The sequence below is a fragment of the Bombus terrestris genome, chromosome 12 (assembly GCF_910591885.1).
Source record: "Bombus terrestris chromosome 12, iyBomTerr1.2, whole genome shotgun sequence".
Taxonomy (NCBI): domain Eukaryota; kingdom Metazoa; phylum Arthropoda; class Insecta; order Hymenoptera; family Apidae; genus Bombus; species Bombus terrestris.
In genome coordinates, this window is record NC_063280.1 from 6,733,679 (window position 1) to 6,761,662 (window position 27,984).

At 42.9% G+C, this 27,984-nt stretch overlaps 1 protein-coding gene across 3 annotated transcripts; it reads left to right on the forward strand.

Annotated features, from left to right (window-relative positions):
* The first annotated feature begins 1,804 nt into the window (after window positions 1–1,804).
* Window positions 1,805–27,935, forward strand: LOC100652090 (collagen alpha-5(IV) chain). Of its 3 annotated transcripts, none has more exons than XM_048410697.1 (6): window positions 1,805–1,987; window positions 18,170–18,290; window positions 18,372–18,731; window positions 19,032–25,148; window positions 25,280–26,193; window positions 26,630–27,935. In XM_048410697.1, the coding sequence occupies exons 1-6, from the start codon at window positions 1,952–1,954 to the stop codon at window positions 26,759–26,761; spliced, it is 7,680 nt and encodes a 2,559-aa protein (XP_048266654.1). In that variant the 5' UTR covers window positions 1,805–1,951; the 3' UTR covers window positions 26,762–27,935. The 3 variants fall into 3 exon arrangements, with proteins under 3 accessions (XP_048266654.1, XP_048266655.1, XP_048266653.1); XM_048410698.1 differs by having other exon boundaries at window positions 19,032–19,553; window positions 20,391–25,148; window positions 25,280–27,935; XM_048410696.1 differs by having other exon boundaries at window positions 25,280–27,935.
* Window positions 27,936–27,984: the final 49 nt, after the last annotated feature.

A 27,984-nucleotide genomic window follows, 5' to 3' on the forward strand; every position in this document is an offset into this window, starting at 1 on the left:
GAAATACTATGATCAAAGTAGTCACTTATTGCCATTTTTGATGCCATTCGGGATATTTGTGTGAACACGAGACACGGAAGCGAAATCCAGAAATCCGATCGTTAATTGGTAACTGAACTGCAACAAAGTTGAAACCCTTTATAGAAATGCTCGTTAATGGAGGTTCTCCAGGGACACGATACCTGTAAGTATATCTCAATCGATGTCTAATTGATGACTAACTCAACTACACTTGTAGCTACCCTTTGTTCCATAGATATCCATTTGTAAGTTTTTCATCACGTTTTCTGTACAGTAGCCCGTGGCGATTTAAGCGCTTGTCATAGAAAACTTCGACGTATACGTTATGCGCGTTACGTAAAACGTTTTAAAATTTCATTGACAACGAAATGAGTTGAAGTAGAACGGGAATAGAACCGACTCTCATAATTATATCGAAGTCTTCGAAGTTAATTTGAAAATATATATATATATGTAACGTAAATTTAAAGGAAACTTTGCTAATATAATCATGACAAACAGATCTCATTGCGACGATAATGAAATTTCAGAATTTTCTGTATGACGCGAACAACATATGGATTGAAGGTTTTTACGAGTGTTCTAACACTTTTCTGAGCAACTTGCTATTTCTTACGATAATCTTAAGACCAAATTGACTCGGATCGTGAGACATTCGTGTGCAGCTGTGTGACAAAAGTGCCTCCGGTGTAAAGCGTACAAAGCCTTCATCGAATAGAAAAATGCGTTCCTGTTTACGTGATCTAGCCAATCGAAGGTCGCAAACGTGCAAATATCTTTCTCGGCCTTTCCCAATTGCGTACCTACGAAACTTGATGAATCGGATACAGTGAATTTCTCGAGAATCTTTAACGAGGTGATTCATCGTCGCGTCGCGTCCCACCTGCGAAATACCTGCACAGTCCTTGCGATTGCTGGAAAGGCCACGCTATGGACCGAATTACGAATTTCTTCTTTCCAATGCTGCGAGAGAATTCTGCCTGGTTCCGGGTGCTTTTACGTATAATCCTGATTTATTTTTACCGTGCTTTGTTCAGTTTTACAGGCGATACATACCATAAGTATCGTATGGATTTTGAAATTTAGATATTTCTGAAGAAAAAGAAATTAAATTTCCCACAAAGGCATAAAAATTCGCAATCTAACGGTACTCTCTCAAGATACGTGGTAGATGGCAAATTTCTATAAAATCTACTAAAATAATATTACAAATAATACACTCTTTGCTCTTCAAGAAGAAAGTAACACGTCCAAAGATAAACCGCAACGAAACTTCCGATTGCCACCCACATTCTTCCATGACCGCTGGTAAAAATAACGAAACCGCCCCCGAAGAAAGGAGGAAGAAACGATTTACATCGCTCGACACTCATCGATCATCCGTCTATAGTACACCTTCTTGTTTCGACTAACAACCGCGAGCCTTTTTTGAAGGTACCAAAACAAAAGCAACAGAATGGAGGAGTAGGGAAAGAAAGGAGGTGTTCTGAAACCATCAGCCATCCTCGGAAACCATCGAATCCCCCATTCGGTCCATTCCATAAGCATAACGATGGTTGGAGGATCGTGCCACGTTCCATGACTCCTTTTTACTCGAGCGGAAGGGTCCTGCGGATTCAAGACGAACAAGGATCACTATATCGCGAGGGGGAGGGCAAATAGAGTGGGGAGCACGTAAGAATTATCCCTGAAGAGTCGAAACGGAGAAGAATGGGGAAAAGAGAAGACACCAAGAAGAGGATGGGCACCAAGTTGGTCGGTTGGTCTTGCCGACCCCCACCCTGTATATAAGCCTTCTTCTGCTGGCTACGTCTTCAGTCTTTCAGTTCGAACGGCACACTGCGTGTACAATACGAAGAGATCATCATCTGTACGAGACTGAGATCGTCGTGACGATGCCTTGCTAAACGGAAGCGACCGGTGCGTCAGGATGCTCGGCCGTGTGCGCGCCGCTTTCTTCAGCCTGGTACGTGTCCCATATACGCAGGACCACGAGTGCTACAAATTATTTTCTATTCCCTTTCGCTTCTTTCTTCATCTTCTCTTGCTCTTCGACAGTCGAGTCAGTGAATTGCCGTAGTTAGGTAATTGTGAAACGGGATGTTGGTCAGAGAAACGTTACAAGTCAATTTCGCTACAAATAGAACGGTCGTGGATGTAGGTCCGTTGAGTTTGTCGAGAGTAGGCAAGGTGTTTTAGACGTTTTAGAGCTGGCAATGAGGTAGAAATGAATGAGATAATCACGTGGGCTGAGTAGAATATCATTGACATGGATTGCTGGGATTTTGATCCGATGGCCTTGTATGAAAATTATTTATTTGGCAAATCCTTTTGCAAAGTCGAATCAGGTTGGACAGACGCGACGAGGAAGTGTCGTTTTCGAAGTTGAAACGAGCTGTTGGAAATGTTGATTGTGATTTAGGTGTAGTTCGAGAAATGGGTAAACTGTACTCTAATTTTGTTTGAGTGATTGACGAGCTTGAAATATTCGGAACACGATATATTACTCCGTGTAATAACGCGTTCAAACTTTTGATGTTTTAAATTGAAAGCGAATATCGATTGAATTAAAATATTATCAACAAGTTCGTAATCGCGACACTACAAATTGTGTGTATGATTTATTCCATGTTACAATTAAACTTTTAATTGAAGCTTCTCTTTTTTTCGCGCTGATATGTGGAACGCGGGATATTTATTAACACGACGCAATTTCAATATTGAGTTCATTGTATTCGTTTCATACGTTGCGCGAGAAAACGTGTCCTTTCATTTGAACGTTCTGCAATAATTCTCAAATTCTACGTATCCATCGAAATTTTCGCACGTACCTTCATTTGCAACAAACTCTTCATCGTGTCTCATTCAACATAAAAATATGTTTGGAATATTTGAAGACACTTCTAAACGGTCTAATAATTTTATGTTATTAAACGATAGACAAATAAAATAAAAATAGTGGATAGGTGGTTAAAATATAGAAACAGCGGATGACTTGCAAAATTTCAAATATTTCCTATCACGAAAGCAAAATTAATCGATTGCACTATCATTATTCAATAGATTTCAAATTATATAGAAATTCATTAGCGTACTAGCCACGAGTTGATTGAAATTGATTGATCATTAGTCAGACTGAAATAAAGCGTTTATCCGCGAATAATCTTTCACGGTAGTAGTCACTTAAATATAGCGATGATAGGCGTTTACACCTGCACGTTCTCTGGGATGAAAGCAAAGAGATTCACGCCACGTCGCGACGAAGTACCAACGAATTACGAAATAAAGGCATACGTTTATTCGACTGCAAATAGAAAATCGCAACCAACAATCGGGTCGGCAATCATTCTCTTGCACTGCATCCAGTGTAACTCTCGTTACTTCCAACACACTTCCGCTTATGTTTAAAAAAAACAAAAGAAAAATCAACCTTTAATTCTTATCAACTCGTCAAAATCAAAATATTCTCCACATAGCATTTAATATTCGTATCCCGGTAGAATGATTTAATTTTTAGATTTCTTACTCTTTATATGTTACCTGTTCTTTCTTCTTTTTTTTTTTTTTTTTTTTGAAAATAATATAGATAATTTCTTTTATCGAGTATTCCTAGTGCAATTTCCATCAACTCTCACGAATTAAATAATTCTCATTAATTAAATAACTCTCATAGTAATTAGATTAATTAAAGATAGATTAATTAAAAACATACAAATAATATTTTATTAAATAGTATTAAATAGTATTAATAGTCAATTATGCGCAGCAATTATTCACAGTTGTTTCGAAAACAATTTCAGGAATTGTTTAATCTCGATCGGAAGCCTCTAACAAATTTTCAAGAATATCACGTGGAAATCAATTATTCCGCTTACATGTATGAGTGGAGATTCGAAGAGGAATGTTTCAGGGTCATTAAACCTTGCGCAGATAACAGAGGTTCGGTTATACATTTGAAATGCGTCGGACGTAGTTACACGCGAATCGAAGCGAATGACGATTGCACCATCATATAATATAATAGGTCGGTATCGCGATGGTCGATGCTCGTGGCGCGGAGTTTCATTGATCTTGGCACTCGCACGCCAATGTCGTTGCACTACATTTCATTCATAACTCTCAATGCCGCGGGAGTAACGCTATTATGCTCGCGTGTAATCCTGTGGTTCGTTCGAGCGTGACGCACAACGATGCATTCGAACGCGTATCGGTCGCGAGTCATCGAGATGACCCCTGCTATCCGACGCATCATTGTCTCTCAGGGTATAAATTATATAAGTAACTTGCGACTACTTGCGTACGAACACGAACACATCGGATCAGAGTTTTGGTATGTGGTACGTTTATGGACTCGTCAACGAATCGACGAAGAATCTGTCTCATTAACGTGCATGATTATTCCCAAATTTTAGAATAAAAAGAGGATATTTGGGAGGAACACCAAAGATAGAAAGCAATAGTAACTGTGGCATTGAATAAAAAGAATTGTAATTTGGAATTTAATAGAAGATGAACTAAAAGAGATAGAACATAGATTTGAAGTAATACTTTTCATTGAAATAAACGAAAAATCGGTATCGTTTGTTTACGACAGAATTAGATAATCGTAGAGATTGAAACAATGGGGATTCTTTAATTTAGAAATTAGATTCGATCTTTTCAACGAGTCTCAGATATTGATGGTAGATGGGCGATAACTATAGGGTTTTAAGTGCACAAATACAGAGGAGATGGATAGGTACAGAGGGCTGAGGAAAAAGAAAGGGCTTGTGAAATAATAGCCGGTCAATGGTTAGCAGAAGATCTGCTCATCTGTCGGGAGAACTTCGAATAAGGCCTCTTCTATCGAAAGTCTGGCAATGATTGACGACTACCGGTTGAACTATAGGCTGCTCCGGCTCTATCTTCAATCTCTAGAAATTATCTTCAGATGCAATCCGTTTGTACTGTTTACAAATCCGGCGAGATACAGCGTTTAACGCTTTGATACGGCTAGTTAAATACAAAAGCTCAGCTAATTTGTTCCGGTCCGCAGCTGCCCGTTTACTGCGCTTCTGCGATAGTACGTTGCAAATTTGCAAATTCGTCTGGCCGCCAATTTCTTGCAAATTTTTGACTCCTTGAACGGTGGATCGACTCTTCTACGAAATAGATAATCTTTGTCTATTAGATATCTATTAACGGATAACCCCTTTACCTTCTTTGTACAGTGGTTCATGAAGGTATTTGAACACATACCATAGAAACCTTCGATGTGTATATCGTACGTGTTATGTAAAACGTCTTGATTAGTACTCTAACGAGACACGACTCTCATGGTCTTATCAATAAAGTTTGAAAATGTAAAAAAATTAGCATTGACGAAGGCCCCAATGAATATCCAGGTTCATCAATACAATGGTTAATTGATTACTTAAACTTAACTTTCGTGATCATTGCGAAATACGTGTACATTTGTACTTTAGTGAATATCTTCTCATTTCTACATACGTATATCCTACTTTCGCATTTGTTTCAAACTTAACGAAGATAATCGTGATAACCCAGTCTCATAACGGTGCTAATGAAATTTCACAATGTTTCATACATAACGTATTCGTGAAAGATGTCTACGAATGTTCGAATACTTTCAAGAACCTGTGTATCTCTATTGAAACGTTACAAAAAAGCGTTTAATAAGAATTAAAAACCGCGACGTAAGTCAGACGAGTAAATTTTAATTAATCAGATGTGGGGGGAATTTTTTTACGGAAGAGATAATTCCCTTGGCGAAAAGATTCCATTTGAAAGACATTTAAACGATGTGTAAACGTGCTGAGAGTATAAAGGGAGTAAGTTTGCACATGCACCTGACCACAATCGTCATTTAATCCTGGATAGAGTTTCGTCGAACTCGTTGTCATAGTCACGAGGTGGCACAATGAGATGCGCCAGCCACCCTAAGGTAAAAGGTAATTTGCAAGCGCGTTTAACTGCCGATTCGTCTGACTCGCAAACAGACGGGTCTTTAATGAAACGACATACGACGCTCGTCACGAGCTCCGACTACTTGGCTAAATAACACAGATTTCAAAAGGCTACCCTCTCACGTGGAAACTTTTCTAAAAGCTGATACCCTGAGGTAATAATTATGTTTTATGATTTATTGAATGCTCGATCATCGATACGCTCACGTTCACAATTACCCTTTACCTTCGTCGTTAGGTCTTCTAGCTAAATATCATGCAATATCTTCCATATAATCGTAACTCACGATGGAAATTATTTCGCGAATGTACGCAAGATTCGATTGCTCGGATCAAGAGTATAATCGTTGTAAAGTGTGATTGAAATTGAGTACAGCAGGTGTTTAAATGAAATTGCAGTTGGTTTAAAAGCACGGCGAGGAATTCTGAAATGAAAGTTTGATTCGCGTAGAAAATCGCAGCTAAAACGTAACAAACAATAAACCACGTTATTTTCTCTTAAATTTCTAGCGCTAAAACCTACTGAGATTGTTACTTCGGGCATCATTTCTTTTTCTTTTTCTTTTATATATTTAATTACACTGGCAGCTCTGAAAATTACAAAGCAAATCGAAAAGCAAAGGGATTTACATGTACCCAGGGAAACACATAAAGAGCAATAACGTAAATTGCAAGCGAAAAGCAAAATTATTATTTAATAATGCTTGCCTATATCGAAATTAAATAGTTGAAAAACCATAATCGTTCCTTTCAATGCGATGCGAAAGTTCACTAAATGCCGCACAACTTGTCTAAGAATTTATATATTAATGTAATCAGTAAAACATAATGTTGGTACGCGATGCATTAAGCAACTCGTTGCAACTCAGTTGTGAAAGACGCGCGCAAGGAACAATGTTTAAAGGTTAGACAGCAAGAAAGTCTTGTTTGAGGAGCACGTGTATCGGCCACGCTGATTTTGCCACAATGTCCTTTTCGATTAATTTCCCCGCAGGATTTTACTTGGCCTCTTATGTTTTCGATATGCAGAAAAATTAAAGTTACAAATTCACAGAGAGAACATGACTCAGGGTTTCAGAAAATGGTCTGTGTCCAATTAGGAAACAATGACATAGAAAGCAAGTGTTACAAAGCAAGATGGTAACGTTACGACTATGCTAATGATTCAATCAGATTTCTATTTCGGGTTTATCTGGGAGAAAATAGATAGAAAATGTGAAAGTACTGTGCAACGATCGAAAGTTGCATCACTGGGAATATTTTGGAACAGATACCACGAGAATAGAAACTTTTTTTCTCTTTAAATAGTGGCAGATCCTTAGACAGAGTTTTCTTGTGACAATTTACTGAATATTATTGCTTACTAATATAATCGATAATAATTGACCTATCAGATACTTTGGTGATTTTTAACCAACGCATGCTTGCGACAAATATTTTGTAACTTTCATATATATTTTCAAGTTCGTTTCAAACATTATCGATACAGTCTTAATAGTCGTGTTTCACCATAGTGCTAACGAAATTTCAAAAAGTTCTATATAACACGCATGATATATTCGTGGAAGGTTTCCATAATCGAGCTAACATTATCATTAGAAAGAAGCTACGGAAAAATATTCTAAAATAAATAAGAAAAGTATTCGATTTCTGGTATTTCAATTAAAAAAGTTTCCTACTATTCCTTTGTTATTCAATTTTCCACGTGCTAGGCAGTATGTGATAAATTAATTCGCGTTTTGTCTGATTTTACATTAGAAGAAACCACAAAGCCGCAACAAACACCGTCGAACCCTCGCACACTTGTTGCCACGACCTCCGCAACAGGCTGACAATGAATCCGTGTAGATCCTATCGAGCTAACTTTCTTTTCGTAATCCTCCCAATAATGCAAACCGCCTCCATCTGGTTTCGGTAATATCCCGGTTGGCCTTCTGATATTAAATTGCTTTTCTCCCGCAACCGGCCATTGTTTCCACGAACAATTAGTACGATTACGTTGATGAACGAAGGAAAAGAAGGAGGGAGATTAAGTGTCGCGTATAGTGTCGGTTGCGAGACCACCGAGTTATCTTGATTTTTGGAACAACGATCCCTCGATGTTTCGAGGATTGGATAGAACGATTCCCGTGAAGCACGCAACATGCGAGCATCCACGTAATCGATCGCAATACAAATCGTACAATCGCAATACAAATGCGCTATCGATGTTTGAGCATTGCAATTCAAACACAATTCGGATATTATTGATATTAAGTAAATATTTAATCAAATATACAATTATTCATTAATACTGCACACAACCTGGACCGATCGATGTATTTAAATCAACTGTAACTTATTTAATTTCATCTCTTCTAATTATATCTACGGCTATTATTTTTTAATATCTTACCTAACCTGCCTGACCAATCTATCTGAATCTCCTTCGATTTGCTCGAACCGCAGCGTCACTCATTCGAACTCAACAAAACAATAGAAATGTTACTTTATCTAATATCGAAAACTTCTTTCATCCTTATCATTTAATGCCTCCTTTAGAAATAATCACTAAGCTCATTCCTCTTCTAATATCTATAAATCGATTCCTCTTTCTACGATTATCATTCCTACTCGAATTGCCAATCAATTCTTATCAATCTCGTTTCGGTCTTATCCTATGTGTTCAACGATTCGAGCTGATGAATTTCGCACGAACCAGGCCGGCTGAACTTTCTCCGAATAGAAAACGATCTGAATGATCCTAAACTCGGCTGTGCGCGCGTATCTGCTCGAATCGATGCGGCCAAACCGTAAGATAAACGATCGCCAAGCCAGAGGCCTGGCTCCAAGCGATATCGACGTTCCATTACGCAACTCGTCGCTGACTTTCACTGAATGCGATGATGCGCCGATTCGTGTTTCGCGACACAGAGGCCACCGTCCAGCCTCGGGCCGATCCATGACGCGATATACATTATACATGTTAGGGGATGATCGGTTTTACCACCCCGTAGGCGATCGCGCATCAGATTATTAGGAAGATTAATTGATACGATAGATAGGCAAATAGGTCTGTGTGAAGAAAGAATGTTTGTTTTAGTTTTAGATCTTTGATACAAACGTAAAACAATTTTAAAGATACGTTCGTCTTTAAAAGTAGAAGTATAATACATGCCATGGGACGTGCAATTTAATGACTGTTCGTTCGTTGTGAAAGATTTCAGTGGAACTGATTCAAACGAATTTCGTTATTTTGTAATTGAATTAGAAATGTAGGAATTTTTGGTATTGCGTAAAGATTTAAATTTATCCATGTAGGAAAGATAGGTGCTCGGAGTATCCGAACTAAAATTAAACTTTATTTTAATGTCTGATACACGAGCATATACAGTCGGCCTCGAAGATGTTCGGATAGTAGTATAACTTTTACTACTGTGTTCCTTACCCGAGATAAATACAGATAAAACAGCAAGAATGTTATGTGGTATAGATTCTGAAAGTAAAGAATTTGTGGCTTAGAACAAATCGTTGTTTAACTATTGAAAGAAACGTTGGGAAAAAAGTGAATCTTCGTGTCGCGAAAAATGATAATTGTTTGATAGTCCTTTTGTTCAATAGCACGGTTTTATCTGTATTTATTTCGGATACAGAGCGTAGAAGTCAAAGTTATGCTAATGTTCGATTGTTTTCAGAACCAACTGTATACACAGTTGAGAAAAAGTGCAAAGTGTAAACAGCAATGTTAAATATAAAGATTCTAACTGCTGATGGAAATTCCTGTCCCGGGGAAATCCTTCGGATGACGGTACGATTTGTTCGATATATGCATTTTCTGTTTCTTCTCTTTGATTAGTGACTTAGATTTTTAGTGACTTGAAAAAAAAAGAAGAAGAGAATCATGTCGAGTTACGTAAAGATATGAGTAACGTGTTTAGCAGAATATGAGTAATGTAAGAAATGAATTTGCACAAAGAGTATCGATTTCTGCTAATTGTCCCTCGTTTAGTGGAATTTTCCTGTCACAGGATTACGAGAGCTTGTATGTAATTATTTTCTGTTGGAGCATGTGAACGAGAGATCGTTACGTTCTCTTTATGGGGATCACGTTAAGATAATAATGGACTTTATTCTTTTCTCTACTATCTGTCTACTGTGATCCAATTATTATTAATTATGTAGTTTCTTAAATAAGATATCATTATAATACATCTTCATTCTCTTTGCTATATTAAGTATTACAGTACTACTATTATTATAATATTATCTACAATATTAATTATTGATTTTAAATCTTCATAACTTCAAAATTTCTCTTTCAAATTTTCTTCAGGAAATAATTATATTTCACTAAATGGTATATATAACTATATATATATACATATACACTGCTTCACGAAAGTACTTAAACACAAAATATTTATGGAAAACTTTCATGTCCATATGGTATACGTTACACGAGAAACATTTTAAAATTTCATTAGCACTGTAATGAGATACCATTGCCAGGATCATATCGGAAAAATTGGAAGCAAATCTTAAAGTTTATATAAAGATTACATATACAAAGGAATTGTACAAGCGTTCGAACACAGGCTGTTCGCGAGCTTATGTCCATAAGTATGAAAAGTCGTAAATAATTAACCGACTTTGTTAATGAAATTTTCACCTTTGAAACAGGCTATATGCATATTAAAATCAGACCCACGATACGAAAGATAAGATAGAAGAATTAATAATTAATAAGGATGTTCCACGCGAGAAGATTATAGATACACATATTTACGGACTTGTTTTTACGTCCCTCGGGTTTCTACCTGTCATAATGATTATACACCGCAAAAGCGCAACATCTGTATGCAAATGACAGAGTAAATGAAAACGGAGAACAGGACGAGCGTGAATAGAGTAGCGCGTTTCGTGGCACATACGAGCGATTATGCAATCAACGGCCGCAATCTTTTCAGCCGATCGTTCTTTTTTTCTCAGAGAGAAGAAATTGTAACCATTATACGTTCACACGCTTTAATTAACGATATCTGTCGAGACTTAATAAGATTTCGAAGATCTTACATACGCTTGTAATTTTCTCATAACCGTGTTACACGATTCTCTGTTTTCATTTTGCAATATTCCGGCTATCCGCCCGCGAACACAAGTCACGGATGATATCGTTGTATTATTTCTCTTCCACAGGGATAGCCTGGTACGCGATCGAGCTTGTTACGAGATTGCCACTTGAAAATCGGTTTAAGCGATGTTGATATTATCGGTAAACGCTATCGCGCTTAAAAGCCTATTATTTCTTTCTTATGTAAAAAGATTTTCCATCGATCAAAAAATACTTGATTAAGAGAACGGATTAAAAACGTGGAAATGAAAGAATTCTTTTTAGACGAATTATACTTTTCAAAGCCCTCTAACTTTTTATAACTTCACCTTTCACTTTTACTTAAATCCACTCATGACGTTTACCCACGCGTACATAATCTTTCCCAACGATAATTAATCTATATTTCCCCCCCCCCACTGTTTCGGTACAATATATCACACGAACTTGCTGCATGCTTAAAGAAATCAGAATTTGACTCGGCGAACACATAATGTGCGTAAGTTCTGCGCGTAATCGTTCACGCAACAAAGGTCTTAGAGCCGCTTGCAAATAAAAGGCTACGCATATGGAAGTGACGAATGGGCACAATTTCTTACCTTGAACCACGATGGCTCGATGTTCTGGTCCAAGTATCTCTTCGTTACTCGCGGTGTTCTCATTTTCAAGTAGTCGTCAGCCAGGCACTCGCGGCCACGATTTAAAAATGTGCTATTTAAAAACGCAAACACCAGTCACCCACTGAAACCAAACGAAACGAATTCGTGTTAAACGATCGTTTATATGCCTCAGATGCTATTTGCGACGCTGCTTCATTTAACCACCGATTCGATTAAAAGCTAGCTTTCGTTTTCAATTTTCGATACTCGAGGTCGACTAGGAACGCCATACTCTGTCTGGCAATCGTACCAAAAATAAATCTGCACGATCCAACGAGTAGAAGGGAAATTAACGTTTCAATCACGACACGAGATATAGAAAAGATCGCGTATAATAGCCAATACTGTTCGACTTTATGCGATGCCGCGTGATAGTGTTATCAGAACAAGCGACCAAGTACGACTAACCGTGTTCGTTTTGCTACCAAATCGACTGCCTCAGGTCAAATCGGAGTTTAATACGAAAGTCGAATGAAATTTTCCACTTTGATATTCCCAGTTTCCTACGCGAAGAATCGTTCCGCGTGATATTTAAGAGGATAGTTCGGGCGAGATGAGATTTCCACAAAAATTTACTTTTCTTATTTGCGTCGCTTTTCCAACGAACAGATGGTATACGATGAATAAACCAAGAAAGTTTTTATACGTATAAATAATCGAATTTTTATAGCATTTTTTATGCCTGTATACTCCAATGTACTGATATATGAGGCCGAGTTATCTGATTTCCAATGACTCAGAAAACGAAAGTTTCACGAAGGAGGATTCGTATCGAAGGTAATAAAACGGTTCGATGCGAAACGGAACAAATAGAACGCGTAACGAAGCTACGAACTTATGAATTGTCGTGAACTTTTACGGTTGTTCGTTCGGCCCTTGACTTGTAATTCTTAATTATCAATCATGAATGTCATCGAGAATTTATTTTATTGACAGAGCCGTATGAATTTATCGCTATGAATTTTATGACTGATTGCATCTTCACCGTGCGATGAGAAAACGAATCCCAATCGCCTTTCCCATTGTAAAGTTCTCGTCGAAAAACCAGGTAATAAACGGATAACTACTTTGCCGCGTAATAATATAATAATTAATTATAGCCTGATTTGACTGGAAACAAATTATCGGCAAATAATTCATTTGTATTCGATTTTTTCTTTTTTACATTTTTATGAAATTTTTAACAATTTTTACAATTTATAAAATTTCCTCGTGGGAATTGACCTGCTTCGTTAATAAATTCGTTGTTTTTCTGCAAAATGATATACGGATCGTTGTTGCTTTTAATTGTCACGAAAGATTTCTTGCTTTTAACGTATAGAATACCATTTTAAGGGATCGACGACTGTCTCGATCGGCCGAGACAATCCTCGTCACGTGGATATTCATACAGATCCATGTTTCTTCGCCTGAAAATCATACGTATAATTTCAGATGCCCTATTCGATAAACACCGTTTCATCTTTCGATAATCTGCATTCGTTTACGTGCCATTTCATCGCTGTTCCGTGGATAATCTCTAATACTTGGTTTCACGATGCTGATACCGCATCGAGAATTATAATTAGGTTTTTAATGGCAATTCATAGCGCGACTGGATCTATCGATTTACAGATAATTTAGGAGGTTTCGGATTATTATCTTGGAAGAAAAAATATACAGTTTATAGGACAAGTTATCGCAAAGGAAGGCGACAGGGAAAATGTAATAACTTTTTGCTTGATAGCTAATCGAAGTATTTTAATGTGAAACTAATCATTTTCAATGTAATCTTAAACGTGACTATTTATCGTTTTCGAGATACAAATACCGAAATTATCACGCTGCATATTTACCATATGAATATTTGTGAAACAGTAGTTGCTCGTAATAATATTTCCCTCGGGAAATAACTTCGCGCGCGCCTAACATTCAAGATCAACAGCAGTGAATCGAGATGAAAGCAAGAGGAATGCAGAATAAACAATCCGAAATACGTACATCGAAACGATATTCGCCAATGTACACATATGTATAACGCTCTTTTATTCGCAAGAATTTCAACCATCGGAACTCGTCTTTCGTCCTTTAATACACGAGCGAGAAAATCGCTCTCTCTTATCGCAGCTGCCGTCTACAAATTCAAAAGCGTATGGTGTTCTATGAAAATAATTTTACCATATCCAGCACATCAACAAAAAGACAGAAAAGAAAAAAGAAAACAAGAAGCATACTCGACCGAAATTTCAACATATTTTACATGACACACGCATCGAACTTTTTTACAATGGTCCGAATACTTTTGTGACCTGTGATTCCCTTATCGAAACATTCGTTTCGATCGACCGGACCACGATCGATCAACTGCCTTTCGCGCGTTCTCGGACGTCCTTGAGTCGCGCGAAATCTTCACCGGTTCCCAATGTGGGTTTATGTCCGTGTGTATCCTGAAGACGTCTGAGCGACGCGACACGATGTTAATCTTGACAGCCGGTGAGGCGCGTAAACGCGGATGGTTACTGCCTGGGGTTCGATCCTTGATTTACCATTGTCCACTAAAATATCGCGCCGGCACGAATACCAGAGGGATTAACAGGCGACGTTTGATTCACGGCGCAGGGCAGGTCGAGCGTTGGCATATATTAACCTTTCCCAGCACACACGAAAGACTGTATATACAGAAGGCGAGATATGGCGAAGAGATGGTCGGGAAGAAGAGCTACTCGGGATCTCACTTTCCCTTTTCGTAGGTGGAACGATACGGCTGTCTGACATCATCGATCACGCGGCAAAGAACGTCCTAGCAGGATACGGGCGATCGTGCCACTTTTCACAACGATCTAGGTCGACCTCGTGCCGAACAAGATGTTTCGCGATCGAATGCTCGTGCTTTCAGAGTCCAGACGACCTCTTCGTTTATTATTCATGGGTGAAACTACGTGGTTGTACGCGACGATTGGTTTCTCGTACTCGTCAAGGAGGAGCGAACCTGCCGAGTCAATTTGCTTTCGCAGCCTGTTCGATCGACGTGGATTGGAACGCGGGGCGAGAAAGGGTTCGCAATTTGCAAGGCGTGGAAAGAAAGCGATACGCGTCACTTGTCAAATTTAGAAACCACTTTACCAATTATCAGATGTTATACTAAACGTATATTAAACGTATATTAAATCGTTTTTATATTTAATGTCGACTATTGTAGAAATTGTACGTTTCGGAATATTTCATTTGACGCGTTGTTGCAGAAATATCAGAATGAAAATACGATCGGAGATCGATGATACCAACGTCCTTGATACCATTGAGAATATGCTGGAACTAGTGTGTATATGCATAAATAGTTTCAATAAATGAATATTTTCACAGAGATTATTGTTCAGTTGGTGATCGATGGTGCTAAGATTTCTTAATAATAGCTGGATCGATAAGGTGAAATTCCAGAAAATGCATCATTCTTTCCATCAATCTTCCATCTAATCAATTCAACGGCACATTCCTCGATCATCGTATTACGACGCTTAGGAATGGAAAGCCCGGCAAATTTTATGCAAAATAAGCAAAAGAAAATAAACGTTCTTTTATCAGCTATTTTTTTATACTTACCGTTTTACCGCGAAGGCTCACGCGACCCATTGCTCAATGCCAATTTGTATCTGTTTCATTTCTTTATTGACTTATTACATCGCGTGCATAAATCATAGCGTTCTAGCTGAAATCAGTGATTAGAGCATAGCAAGGTATCATTAATCTGATTGAATAGGACTGTCAAAAATACTTGAGAAGAATAAAGTAGCGTTTCAATTGCCTTTCATGTGGGTGGAACCTGTAACTAAGCAACCATCAATCATGATTACGAACATAAGTTGATAATTCTAAGCGTGTTTTAACGTCACGAACGAGGAGACGCGTGTTATAACAAACGTCTCTATTAACTGGCTACCCTTTTAAACGCTTTGATACACAACAAGTGTGACTTGTAATGATTAGATCGTTGGGAAAATTCATAGCAAAAGTTACGAAAGATTTATTTAGAATTAGAATTTTGTAGAGAATTAGAATCTTGTCATCTCGTTGAAGTATACGTTTGCAACGAATGTCTTGTATTTTCTACTCGTAACTTCTTTTCCAGCCATTACATCTGACACCGATATTTCTTAAACACCGTAAAAATGCTCGTAGACCAATAACCAGACCAGACATAAATCGAATGAAAATCGGAAATCGAACGAAAGTAATGGAAAGTCGTATTTTTTCAAACCTATAACGCGATTAATAATTCCTGTTCGCTATCGATCCGCAGTAAGCGATAAATACGCAAGCAAACAATGTGAATCTAAACTCGTTCGGTAGGATCGGCCGAGGTACCGCACAGAAACTGCTTCGAAATTTCACTTTTGGTTGACACGCGTAGGCGTTGATAAACAGGACAGGATTCGCGTAATGGAATATTCAGATAATCTACTTAAACGAAAATATCTACTTTCAATTTACTAATTAACGTTTTAATGAAATATTATGAATGTTATTTAACGTTAAAGAAGACCAGCGTCACGTTTGCCTGGGATAGTTCCCTTTAGCATAAAGATAATCTGCTGTTATCCGTAGCTTCGATAACATATAACTTTCGATTAATTATTCCTATTAATGAAAATCGCAATGTTTGCTTTAGTAATGAATCAACTCGTTTCATCTGATCCCTTTAATGTTAAAATTCTTCAAAATATTTCTGTTACGATTATACCGTAATATATTTTTTCTTCGGCTCCGTGAAAGTTTCTATCGTTCAACCGGTATTCTGCATTCCTTTAAGCTCCTGAAGCTTAGTTTTATTGTACTCGGGATACCTTTGTTCCTATATCCTTTAAGCTTCACTAAGTGGTGCCTAAATAATTTTTTAATCGCAACGCGTAGAAACCATAATTTAATAACAACGTTTATAGCGCGAAGAACACATAAAGCAGAAATATCTCGTTAAATCATCGTCCATATAAAATTTGCATTTTAATTGTCGCATTGTTATCTCACTGTACCACAGTAACATCGTCGAAGGTAACGAAGCAGCTTCACCACAAAGTCGAAGAAAGTCCACTAACACTACGACGAGCGTAGAGCAATAAAAATGGTTCTTATAATCATTACGAATAAATCTTTATGAAAAAAAAAGAAATTTTTTTTCCTTTTACTACGCATATCACGTCCGATGATCGTTTAGTGGTTTCAGGGTATAATAAAAAAACGTGGGAGATAAAATGACGCACTGTGACTGCAATAGCGCAAATAGTAGTAATATGAACGTCCAAGCAGAAGCAATAAATTTGGACGATTTTTATCCTTTGACTGTGGCTTGTCGACGTAAATCGTACAAGCCTCATTGACCTCATTATTTTGAAATAAAATTTCTTCGGGGAAGAAGCACTCGAAGTGTAAAACGTTATAAGAATTGTCGATGTTCCTGAGATGTATATCGTTCCACTGAGGAACACGATGATGTTCCATTGAAAGATTACGCAACATTATTTCTTGATTATCCTAAACAGCAACGCGAACGAAAAAGGCTTTTTCAGCATTAAGCACGTGGAAATAATTACAGAATTCAGTAGGTTGACTTTTAGGGTATAGGAAGATTAAACGTTATTGTTAACGACAAAAAAAAAGCAAAATTAAGCGAAGTACAACGATTTCGTGGTACAATCTTGTTTTATGCGTGTACGAAGATAGGACAAGGTGTTTGTTAAGAGCGCATGAACAAAAATAATGCTCGTAAAGTAATTTAATATGTATTTTAATAGCGAAATAGTATTCTTAAAATATTTTAAGAGAACAAAATTTAATCTAGATATTTCTGGTTTATATTAGGAAATATCAGAACAAAGAATGTGTATAAACTTATTGAAATTTTTAAAGTCGGAAATGAATTGAAGCCCAGGGGCAATAGAAAATTAGATTTTGTATGTCACTTTCATATACCTATATAACTGATTTATGACGAAAGAAAATTAAAAAATTGAAATATAACGTGAAATATGTCACCTAACTGATTGTTTAAAATCAAAAGGAAACTAATTTTTAGAATAAAATGTAGTTGCATAGTTTCAGCAAGCATATTTCTGAACTTCAAGCGGTCGACTTGACATTTAAGATGACGAGTCGATCTGTTAGTGGATCTTTGCTAAGCTTTTAAAAGGTGAACAAGATTAGTCCAGCTAAAGTCCACCTAGCGAAAAACAAGTTGGCTAATTTCGTGCTTAATTATCGTTCCTGATTAATTGATCATATAGTTTGAGTCACATGCGTATTAGAATAACAAACTGTATTATTTATAGCTTTCTACTGATTTATAACCAGCCTTCTAAAATCCAGTGGCATAACTATATAATTTAAAAAATAAAATGCAAACGAATATTGTAATAATAAAACACAATTTTTCCATTAATTAATCGTAAATTCATCTGCAATAGGTGATTGCCACATCTCTGTTGCAATACACACAGCAACAAGGAAGTAGGCAGAGTAGAGAAGTAATATTGAACATCAGTGACGAGCAGAAAATTCAATACCTAAATCAAGATTTCTATTCGAGTGAGTATATAGTTTATTCATGACAGCATATTGGGGAATAATTTCGTACATATTTGAATATATTATTATTCTTCCAACCAGATGCATATAATTATGGCTATGAAGTAAGTCCCAACGGACAATTTCATCACGAGGTACGCGGTCCAGACGACATCACGTATGGATGCTATGGATATATTGATCCATTTGGAAAGCTGAAAACAACGTTCTACATCAGCGATGGTTGGGGATATCGAGTTGTTCAACCAGGAAACTCGGTTGAATTGTTCCTTCATGAACACGAACATCACCACGAAGATGACACAGGACAACATCATCAGGAACATGATGATCATCACGATCATCATGGGGTGATTACAGAATGGGCAAATTTGTATTTCCCAGAAATATGTAGACAATTCGATGGAACAGGTTCCGGATCAAACGTCATACCAATACCAGGTAAATCACTATTCATATAAATAACATACAAGCAAGCCAAGTTCGAAACAAAAACACTAACATTAAATACCACAAAGGTCCAAGCACAAACGGTTCAATCATTGACGGAACATTGACACAATAGTTTCGCTAAACTACAGAACCCACCAAAACAACCAAAATATCCACATAAACATGGTATGCACAACATGACACAATGGCAAACGTCGATACTAAAGGAAACATACAAAATGCGATGAAAGAATACTAATACGAAAATATAAATCAGATCCATAACAAATACCAAAATTTCATTTACAGGATATCCTGGAATGCCGGAAAAACCATCACAACCAGGATATCCAGGCAAACCAGGAACTCCTGGTATACCTGGCACACCAGGAACGCCAGGACAACCCGGCTATCCTGGAACACCACCACAACCCGGATACCCCGGCAAACCCGGAACACCTGGCACCCCTGGCACACCTGGAACGCCAGGACAACCCGGCTATCCTGGAACACCACCACAACCCGGATACCCAGGCAAACCCGGAACACCTGGCACACCAGGCACACCTGGAACGCCAGGACAACCCGGCTATCCTGGAACACCACCACAACCTGGATACCCAGGCAAACCCGGAACACCCGGAACACCCGGAACACCAGGAACGCCAGGACAACCCGGCTATCCTGGAACACCACCACAACCTGGATACCCAGGAACGCCTGGAACACCAGGTACACCGGGAACACCGGGATATCCTGGAACACCACCACAACCCGGATATCCAGGCAAACCCGGAACACCTGGCACTCCTGGCACACCTGGAACGCCAGGACAACCTGGCTATCCTGGAACACCACCCCAACCTGGATACCCAGGCAAACCCGGAACACCTGGCACCCCTGGCACACCTGGAACGCCAGGACAACCCGGCTATCCTGGAACACCACCACAACCCGGATACCCAGGCAAACCCGGAACACCCGGTACACCCGGAACACCAGGAACGCCAGGACAACCCGGCTATCCTGGAACACCACCACAACCTGGATACCCAGGCAAACCCGGAACACCTGGCACACCAGGCACACCTGGAACGCCAGGACAACCCGGCTATCCTGGAACACCACCACAACCCGGATACCCAGGCAAACCCGGAACACCCGGTACACCCGGATCACCAGGAACGCCAGGACAACCCGGCTATCCTGGAACACCACCACAACCTGGATACCCAGGCAAACCCGGAACACCTGGCACACCAGGCACACCTGGAACGCCAGGACAACCCGGCTATCCTGGAACACCACCACAACCTGGATACCCAGGAACGCCTGGAACACCAGGTACACCGGGAACACCGGGATATCCTGGAACACCACCACAACCCGGATACCCAGGCAAACCCGGAACACCAGGCATTCCTGGCACACCTGGAACGCCAGGACAACCCGGCTATCCTGGAACACCACCCAAACCTGGATACCCAGGCAAACCCGGAACACCTGGCACCCCTGGCACCCCTGGCACACCTGGAACGCCAGGACAACCCGGCTATCCTGGAACACCTGGTACACCCGGAACACCAGGACAACCCGGTTACCCCGGAAAACCGTCCCAACCTGGAAGTCCCGGAACACCTGGCACCCCTGGCACACCTGGAACGCCAGGACAACCTGGCTATCCTGGAACACCACCCCAACCTGGATACCCAGGCAAACCCGGAACACCTGGCACCCCTGGCACACCTGGAACGCCAGGACAACCCGGCTATCCTGGAACACCACCACAACCTGGATACCCAGGCAAACCCGGAACACCTGGCACACCAGGCACACCTGGAACGCCAGCACAACCCGGCTATCCGGGAACACCACCCCAACCTGGATACCCAGGCAAACCCGGAACACCTGGCACCCCTGGGACACCTGGAACGCCAGGACAACCCGGCTATCCTGGAACACCACCACAACCCGGATACCCAGGCAAACCCGGAACACCCGGTACACCCGGAACACCAGGAACGCCAGGACAACCCGGCCATCCTGGAACACCACCACAACCTGGATACCCAGGAACGCCTGGAACACCAGGTACACCGGGAACACCGGGATATCCTGGAACACCACCACAACCCGGATACCCAGGCAAACCCGGAACACCAGGCATTCCTGGCACACCTGGAACGCCAGGACAACCTGGCTATCCTGGAACACCACCCCAACCTGGATACCCAGGCAAACCCGGAACACCTGGCACACCAGGCACACCTGGAACGCCAGGAAAACCCGGCTATCCTGGAACACCACCACAACCCGGATACCCAGGCAAACCCGGAACACCTGGCACACCAGGCACACCTGGAACGCCAGGAAAACCCGGCTATCCTGGAACACCTCCACAACCCGGATACCCAGGCAAACCCGGAACACCTGGTACACCCGGAACACCAGGAACGCCAGGACAACCCGGCTATCCTGGAACACCACCACAACCTGGATACCCAGGCACGCCTGGAATACCAGGTACACCGGGAACACCGGGATATCCTGGAACACCACCCCAACCTGGATATCCAGGCAAACCCGGTACACCTGGCACTCCTGGCACACCTGGAACGCCAGGACAACCCGGCTATCCTGGAAAACCACCACAACCCGGATACCCAGGCAAACCCGGAACACCTGGCACACCAGGCACACCTGGAACGCCAGGACAACCCGGCTATCCTGGAACACGGCCACAACCTGGATATCCAGGCACGCCTGGAATACCAGGTACACCGGGAACACCGGGATATCCTGGAACACCACCCCAACCTGGATATCCAGGCAAACCCGGAACACCTGGCACTCCTGGCAGCCCTGGCACACCTGGAACACCAGGACAACCTGGCTATCCTGGAAAACCACCTCAACCTGGATACCCAGGCAAGCCTGGAACACCTGGAACTCCTGGCACACCCGGAACACCTGGACAACCCGGATATCCTGGAACGCCACCTCAACCTGGATATCCAGGCACACCTGGAATACCTGGCACTCCTGGCACACCCGGAACACCACCTCAGCCGGGATATCCAGGCAAACCCGGAATACCTGGCACCCCTGGCACTCCTGGCACACCCGGAACTCCAGGACAACCCGGCTACCCTGGAAAACCGCCCCAACCTGGATATCCGGGCACACCTGGCACGCCTGGTACACCCGGATCACCAGGACAACCTGGCTATCCTGAAAAACCACCTCAGCCGGGATACCCAGGCAAACCTGGAACACCTGGCACCCCTGGTACGCCCGGAACGCCAGGAAAACCCGGCTACCCCGGAAAACCGTCGCAGCCTGGATACCCAGGCAAACCCGGAACACCTGGCACTCCAGGCACACCTGGAACGCCAGGACAACCCGGCTACCCTGGAACACCGCCGCAACCTGGATACCCGGGCACTCCTGGAACGCCTGGACAACCTGGTTATCCTGGAACGCCGCCTCAACCTGGATATCCTGGCACACCTGGAACACCTGGCACTCCTGGCACACCCGGAACACCACCTCAGCCTGGATATCCAGGCAAGCCTGGCACACCTGGAACGCCTGGTACACCCGGAACGCCAGGGCAACCTGGCTACCCTGGAACACCGCCGCAACCTGGATACCCGGGCACACCTGGAACGCCTGGCACTCCTGGCACACCCGGAACACCACCTCAGCCTGGATATCCAGGCAAGCCTGGCACACCTGGAACGCCTGGTACACCCGGAACGCCAGGGCAACCTGGCTACCCTGGAACACCGCCGCAACCTGGATACCCGGGCACTCCTGGAACGCCTGGACAACCTGGTTATCCTGGAACGCCACCTCAACCTGGATATCCTGGCACACCTGGAACACCTGGCACTCCTGGCACACCCGGAACACCACCTCAGCCTGGATATCCAGGCAAGCCTGGCACACCTGGAACGCCTGGTACTCCCGGAACGCCAGGGCAACCTGGCTACCCTGGAACACCGCCGCAACCTGGATACCCGGGCACACCTGGAACGCCTGGCACTCCTGGCACACCCGGAACACCACCTCAGCCTGGATACCCAGGCAAGCCTGGCACACCTGGAACGCCTGGTACACCCGGAACGCCAGGGCAACCTGGCTACCCTGGAACACCGCCGCAATCTGGATACCCGGGCACTCCTGGAACGCCTGGACAACCTGGTTATCCTGGAACGCCACCTCAACCTGGATATCCTGGCACACCTGGAACACCTGGCACTCCTGGCACACCCGGAACACCACCTCAGCCTGGATATCCAGGCAAGCCTGGCACACCTGGAACGCCTGGTACACCCGGAACGCCTGGGCAACCTGGCTACCCTGGAACACCGCCGCAACCTGGATACCCGGGCACTCCTGGAACGCCTGGACAACCTGGTTATCCTGGAACGCCACCTCAACCTGGATACCCGGGCACACCTGGAACGCCTGGCACTCCTGGCACACCCGGAACACCACCTCAGCCTGGATACCCAGGCAAGCCTGGCACACCTGGAACGCCTGGTACACCCGGAACGCCAGGGCAACCTGGCTACCCTGGAACACCGCCGCAACCTGGATACCCGGGCACTCCTGGAACGCCTGGACAACCTGGTTATCCTGGAACGCCACCTCAACCTGGATATCCTGGCACACCTGGAACACCTGGCACTCCTGGCACACCCGGAACACCACCTCAGCCTGGATATCCAGGCAAGCCTGGCACACCTGGAACGCCTGGTACACCCGGAACGCCAGGGCAACCTGGCTACCCTGGAGCACCGCCGCAACCTGGATACCCGGGCACACCTGGAACGCCTGGCACTCCTGGCACACCCGGAACACCACCTCAGCCTGGATACCCAGGCAAGCCTGGCACACCCGGAACGCCTGGGCAACCTGGATACCCTGGAACACCATCGCAACCTGGATACCCGGGCATACCTGGAACGCCTGGATACCCAGGCAAGCCTGGCACACCTGGCACTCCTGGCACACCTGGAACTCCAGGGCAACCCGGATTCCCCGGAATACCACCTCAGCCTGGATACCCCGGAACGCCTGGAATACCCGGTGGCCCAGCGCATCCAGGTTATCCTGGTACACCAGGAATTCCGGGCAAACCTGGGAAACCTGGGAAACCGGGGAAACCTGGTAAACCTGGGAAACCTGGCGTCCCAGCAATTCCAGAACAACCACCATATCCTGGTTCATCCGAAACTCCAGAAACTCCCGGCATACCATATCCACCGCCATATCCACCATCTCCTGAATATCCCGTCTCCCCTGGTAGTCCAGGGGCTCCCGGATTGCCTGGAATACCCGGAATACCAGGTAAACCTGGCAGACCTGGCAAACCTGGCAAACCTGCCAAACCAAGCAAACCTGGACATCCATCACATCCTGGTTACCCTGGAAGTCCCGGCTCACCAGGTAGTCCGGGTCATCCTGGTTCTCCTGGTACGCCAGGACATCCTGGCACTCCCGGGACACCAGGAACTCCTGGAATACCCGGCACACCACCAATACCTCCACGTCCAGGTTATCCCGGCATCCCTGGTACACCGGGAATTCCCGGAACACCCGGAACTCCACCAATACCTCCACAGCCAGGTTATCCCGGCATCCCTGGTACACCAGGAATTCCCGGAACACCCGGAACTCCACCAATACCTCCACAGCCAGGTTATCCCGGCATCCCTGGTACACCAGGAATTCCCGGAACACCCGGAACTCCACCAATACCTCCTCAGCCAGGTTATCCCGGCATCCCTGGTACACCAGGAATTCCCGGAACACCCGGAACTCCACCAATACCTGCTCAGCCAGGTTATCCCGGCATCCCTGGTACACCAGGAATTCCCGGAACACCCGGAACTCCACCAATACCTCCACAGCCAGGTTATCCCGGCATCCCTGGTACGCCAGGAATTCCCGGAACACCCGGAACTCCACCAATACCTCCACAGCCAGGTTATCCCGGCATCCCTGGTACACCAGGAATTCCCGGAACACCCGGAACTCCACCAATACCTCCACAACCAGGTTATCCCGGCATCCCTGGTACACCGGGAATTCCCGGAACACCTGGAACTCCACCAATACCTCCACAACCAGGTTATCCCGGCATCCCTGGTACACCGGGAATTCCCGGAACTCCCGGAACTCCACCAATACCTCCACAACCAGGTTATCCCGGTACCCCCGGTACGCCAGGAACTCCTGGAATACCAGGTATACCTGGAAAACCTGGGAAACCTGGCAAGCCGGGCAGGCCAGGAAAACCTGGGGTTCCACCTGTCCCACCACAACCAGGATACCCTGGAACACCGCCATATCCAGAGGTCCCTGGAAAGCCTGGGAAACCTGGACATCATGGACATCCCGGATCATCAACCCCAGGTATGTAAATTTTACATCTCCATGTCGAGCTTAGCAAATGAGTAGAACTTCTAGTATAATAGATATATTTGGTTTATTTTTTATTAATATATAGTCGACTAGAATTATAAATTTTTATTCTGCTGTTTCAGATCAGCCTCCATATCCCCCATATCCAGGATATCCTCCCGGGCATGAAGGCCCAATTGGTGGTGTAGGTCCAGATGGTCCCAATGGCCCATGGCCCAATGGTCCGGATGGTCCTCAAGGACCAAGTGGCCCAGGTGGACCAGGCGGACCAGGCGGGCCAGGTGGCCCTGAAGGTGGAATTGGAGGAGTAGGAGGTATAGGTGGCGATGGACCTCCTGGTCCAGATGGTCCATGGCCGACAGGTTCGCCCGGTCCAGATGGGCCATGGCCTGGTGATCCCGACTACGTGCCTGGAGCTCACCCAACAATTCGTCCACACTACGAAGGACCAATTAAGATTCAATATCCCATTAAGTATTACGAACCTACGACGCCAACCTCTTATGTTTATCCGTTGTATGGACAGAAGCAAGTAGAACGGTTAACCTCTAACTCTAAGTTCGAATTGAAATATTTCAATAATGAAACTTCGAAGGAAGGCTACGAAAAGAACGTCGAATCTACAACGTTTACATATCCAAGCAAAATAAGCGGTCCCATAGGAGTGAAGGATACATATATAAACTCGCAGTTTGGAAATCGATCCCAGAGACCAGGCTATCAGACAGGACAAGTGAACCAAAATGCGGACGAAATTAATTCCTTGCTGCAAACGCAACGAAAGGAATTGCGTAAATACACAGAACAGGAAGACCAAAGTAACTACGAAGATCTTAAGAAAATTGTATCGCAAATTCCTCAAACTGTTTACGACGAAGTAGGTCCTACCACTAGTGAGAAATACTCCAGCCGAGAGAGATTGCAACAGAGCTCTCGCGAGAATCGTAAATATCCCCAACAAGTGACGAAATTGAGCGAACCGGTGATTCGAATAGAAACGAGCCCCGAAGAAAATACTGCCGCGCTTATCAAACAGGTAAACCAATTATCTGAAAAATCTAGCGAACCGAACTTCGAGTTCGCTGCGATCGGTGTTCAGCCACCGAATCCGATCAATATCAAGCCCTACGAGCAGTCTGTAGGGCCAGACCCTGAAACCTGTCCCTGTTACCTTGTCGAGCCTGGAAACGATACAGTCACAACCACGAGCACGACATCCATTCCTCTCATTGGTCAGCTTGGCTTCATTCCAGTAGTATTTGTACCATACTGTCCGGGCAACGACGAGACGGACAGCGAAAACATGAAAGACATGTTCCCCTCTGCAATGCCTGTCCCATATGCATGCGACACGTGCGGTTTGCAAACCGGAAAAATCGAAACGAAGCTTCTCAGCGTGAATCAGCTTGGCAATATAGAGAATCTTCGCGAGGCCTTGCGGCAAGCAAAACTTGGCTTTTTAAATGTTTCAGCACGGCGTCGGACGGAAAGGAGGGGGGCGAAGAGTCGGCACGTCAAGTGAAGAGTGCGATTGCGATTCACGGATTTTAGTTCGTCATTCGGCTACAGGGACAGCCGAGAATTTCCGCGGGAACGGTTCGTAAAACGGAGAAACACTGCCCGTCCGTCAGCTGCTGGACAGCTGAAGGATGGCCAAAGAGAGACACGATCGAAAACCAACGAGAAAAATCATCGTCTCGCAATGGGTAACCATAATCTGTACGTTCTTACAGGATTAGGTGGAAGCTGACAGAGTGAAAGTAACGGATCATGGTACTCAGAACGATCGACTATGGTTATCCAGAGGTAGCGTACTGGCTAACGTACATAACAGTTTTGCATTTTCGTTCTTAACTTTTTTCTCTTTTAACACGGATGATAATTTATGGAACAGTTTTTAATAATTAAGCCTGGAAAGTAGAACGTTACTGTTTGTTGCAGCGACGGGGATAACGAAACGAAACTGGAATACAGTTTCTAGAATCGTTTCCGCGAGCAGTAAATTAATAATGTGCCGGTTTATGTTTCATAAAAAATTCAGGATACGTAAGGATCAATGCAGGATAAGGTATTCGATGTTTGTCATATAGCAAACCTTTGTATTATCGTCGAATTCGAATGTTTCCGTAGTTCTCCCTCTTCGTAGTTATAACGATGCAAAAAATATATTTAGTTTACCTTCTAGTTATAATATATCATCTATTATTTAATTTCAAGGATACTATTTCGTTTCGCTCGATGTTGATCGCGTAAAAAGTTATAAACTATCTGATATTTAATTGTATCTTCGTTTAAAGATCTTCTTTCGACTTAATTTGTATAAACATCGTGAGAAATGGAATCATCCACTGTATTCTCGTGTTTAACGTATGCTTGAGGTTAAATATTGATCGTACAAGTGCTAATACGTACTATAATTCTTATTGAGCACGTACAGAACTGTCGCCACGGATAGAAAAATTCTTAAGGATCAATCTTTTTCCAAAAAGTATAGGGTTTAAGGTACGTGGAATACTTCAAGCGAATAATGTAGATTGTTAAAAATCGAACTTAATTAAACTTCATATTTAACTGTACATGCTCGATATCTTAACAAAATACTTCTATTTGTACATTGGCTATAAGATACGTAGTATATGTCTTCTTCCGTAGCATAGTGGTCGACGAAATTTTCAATAAATTATACGTAATTGTACATATCGATATTACGTTCATCCAATGTTCCTTATAAGCATGAATCATGCATTTTTGCCTAAATAAAACTAATCATCAAACATCCTAAATCGATCTTATTTAAAAGAAGACCATTAACATCCTTCAATTGCAA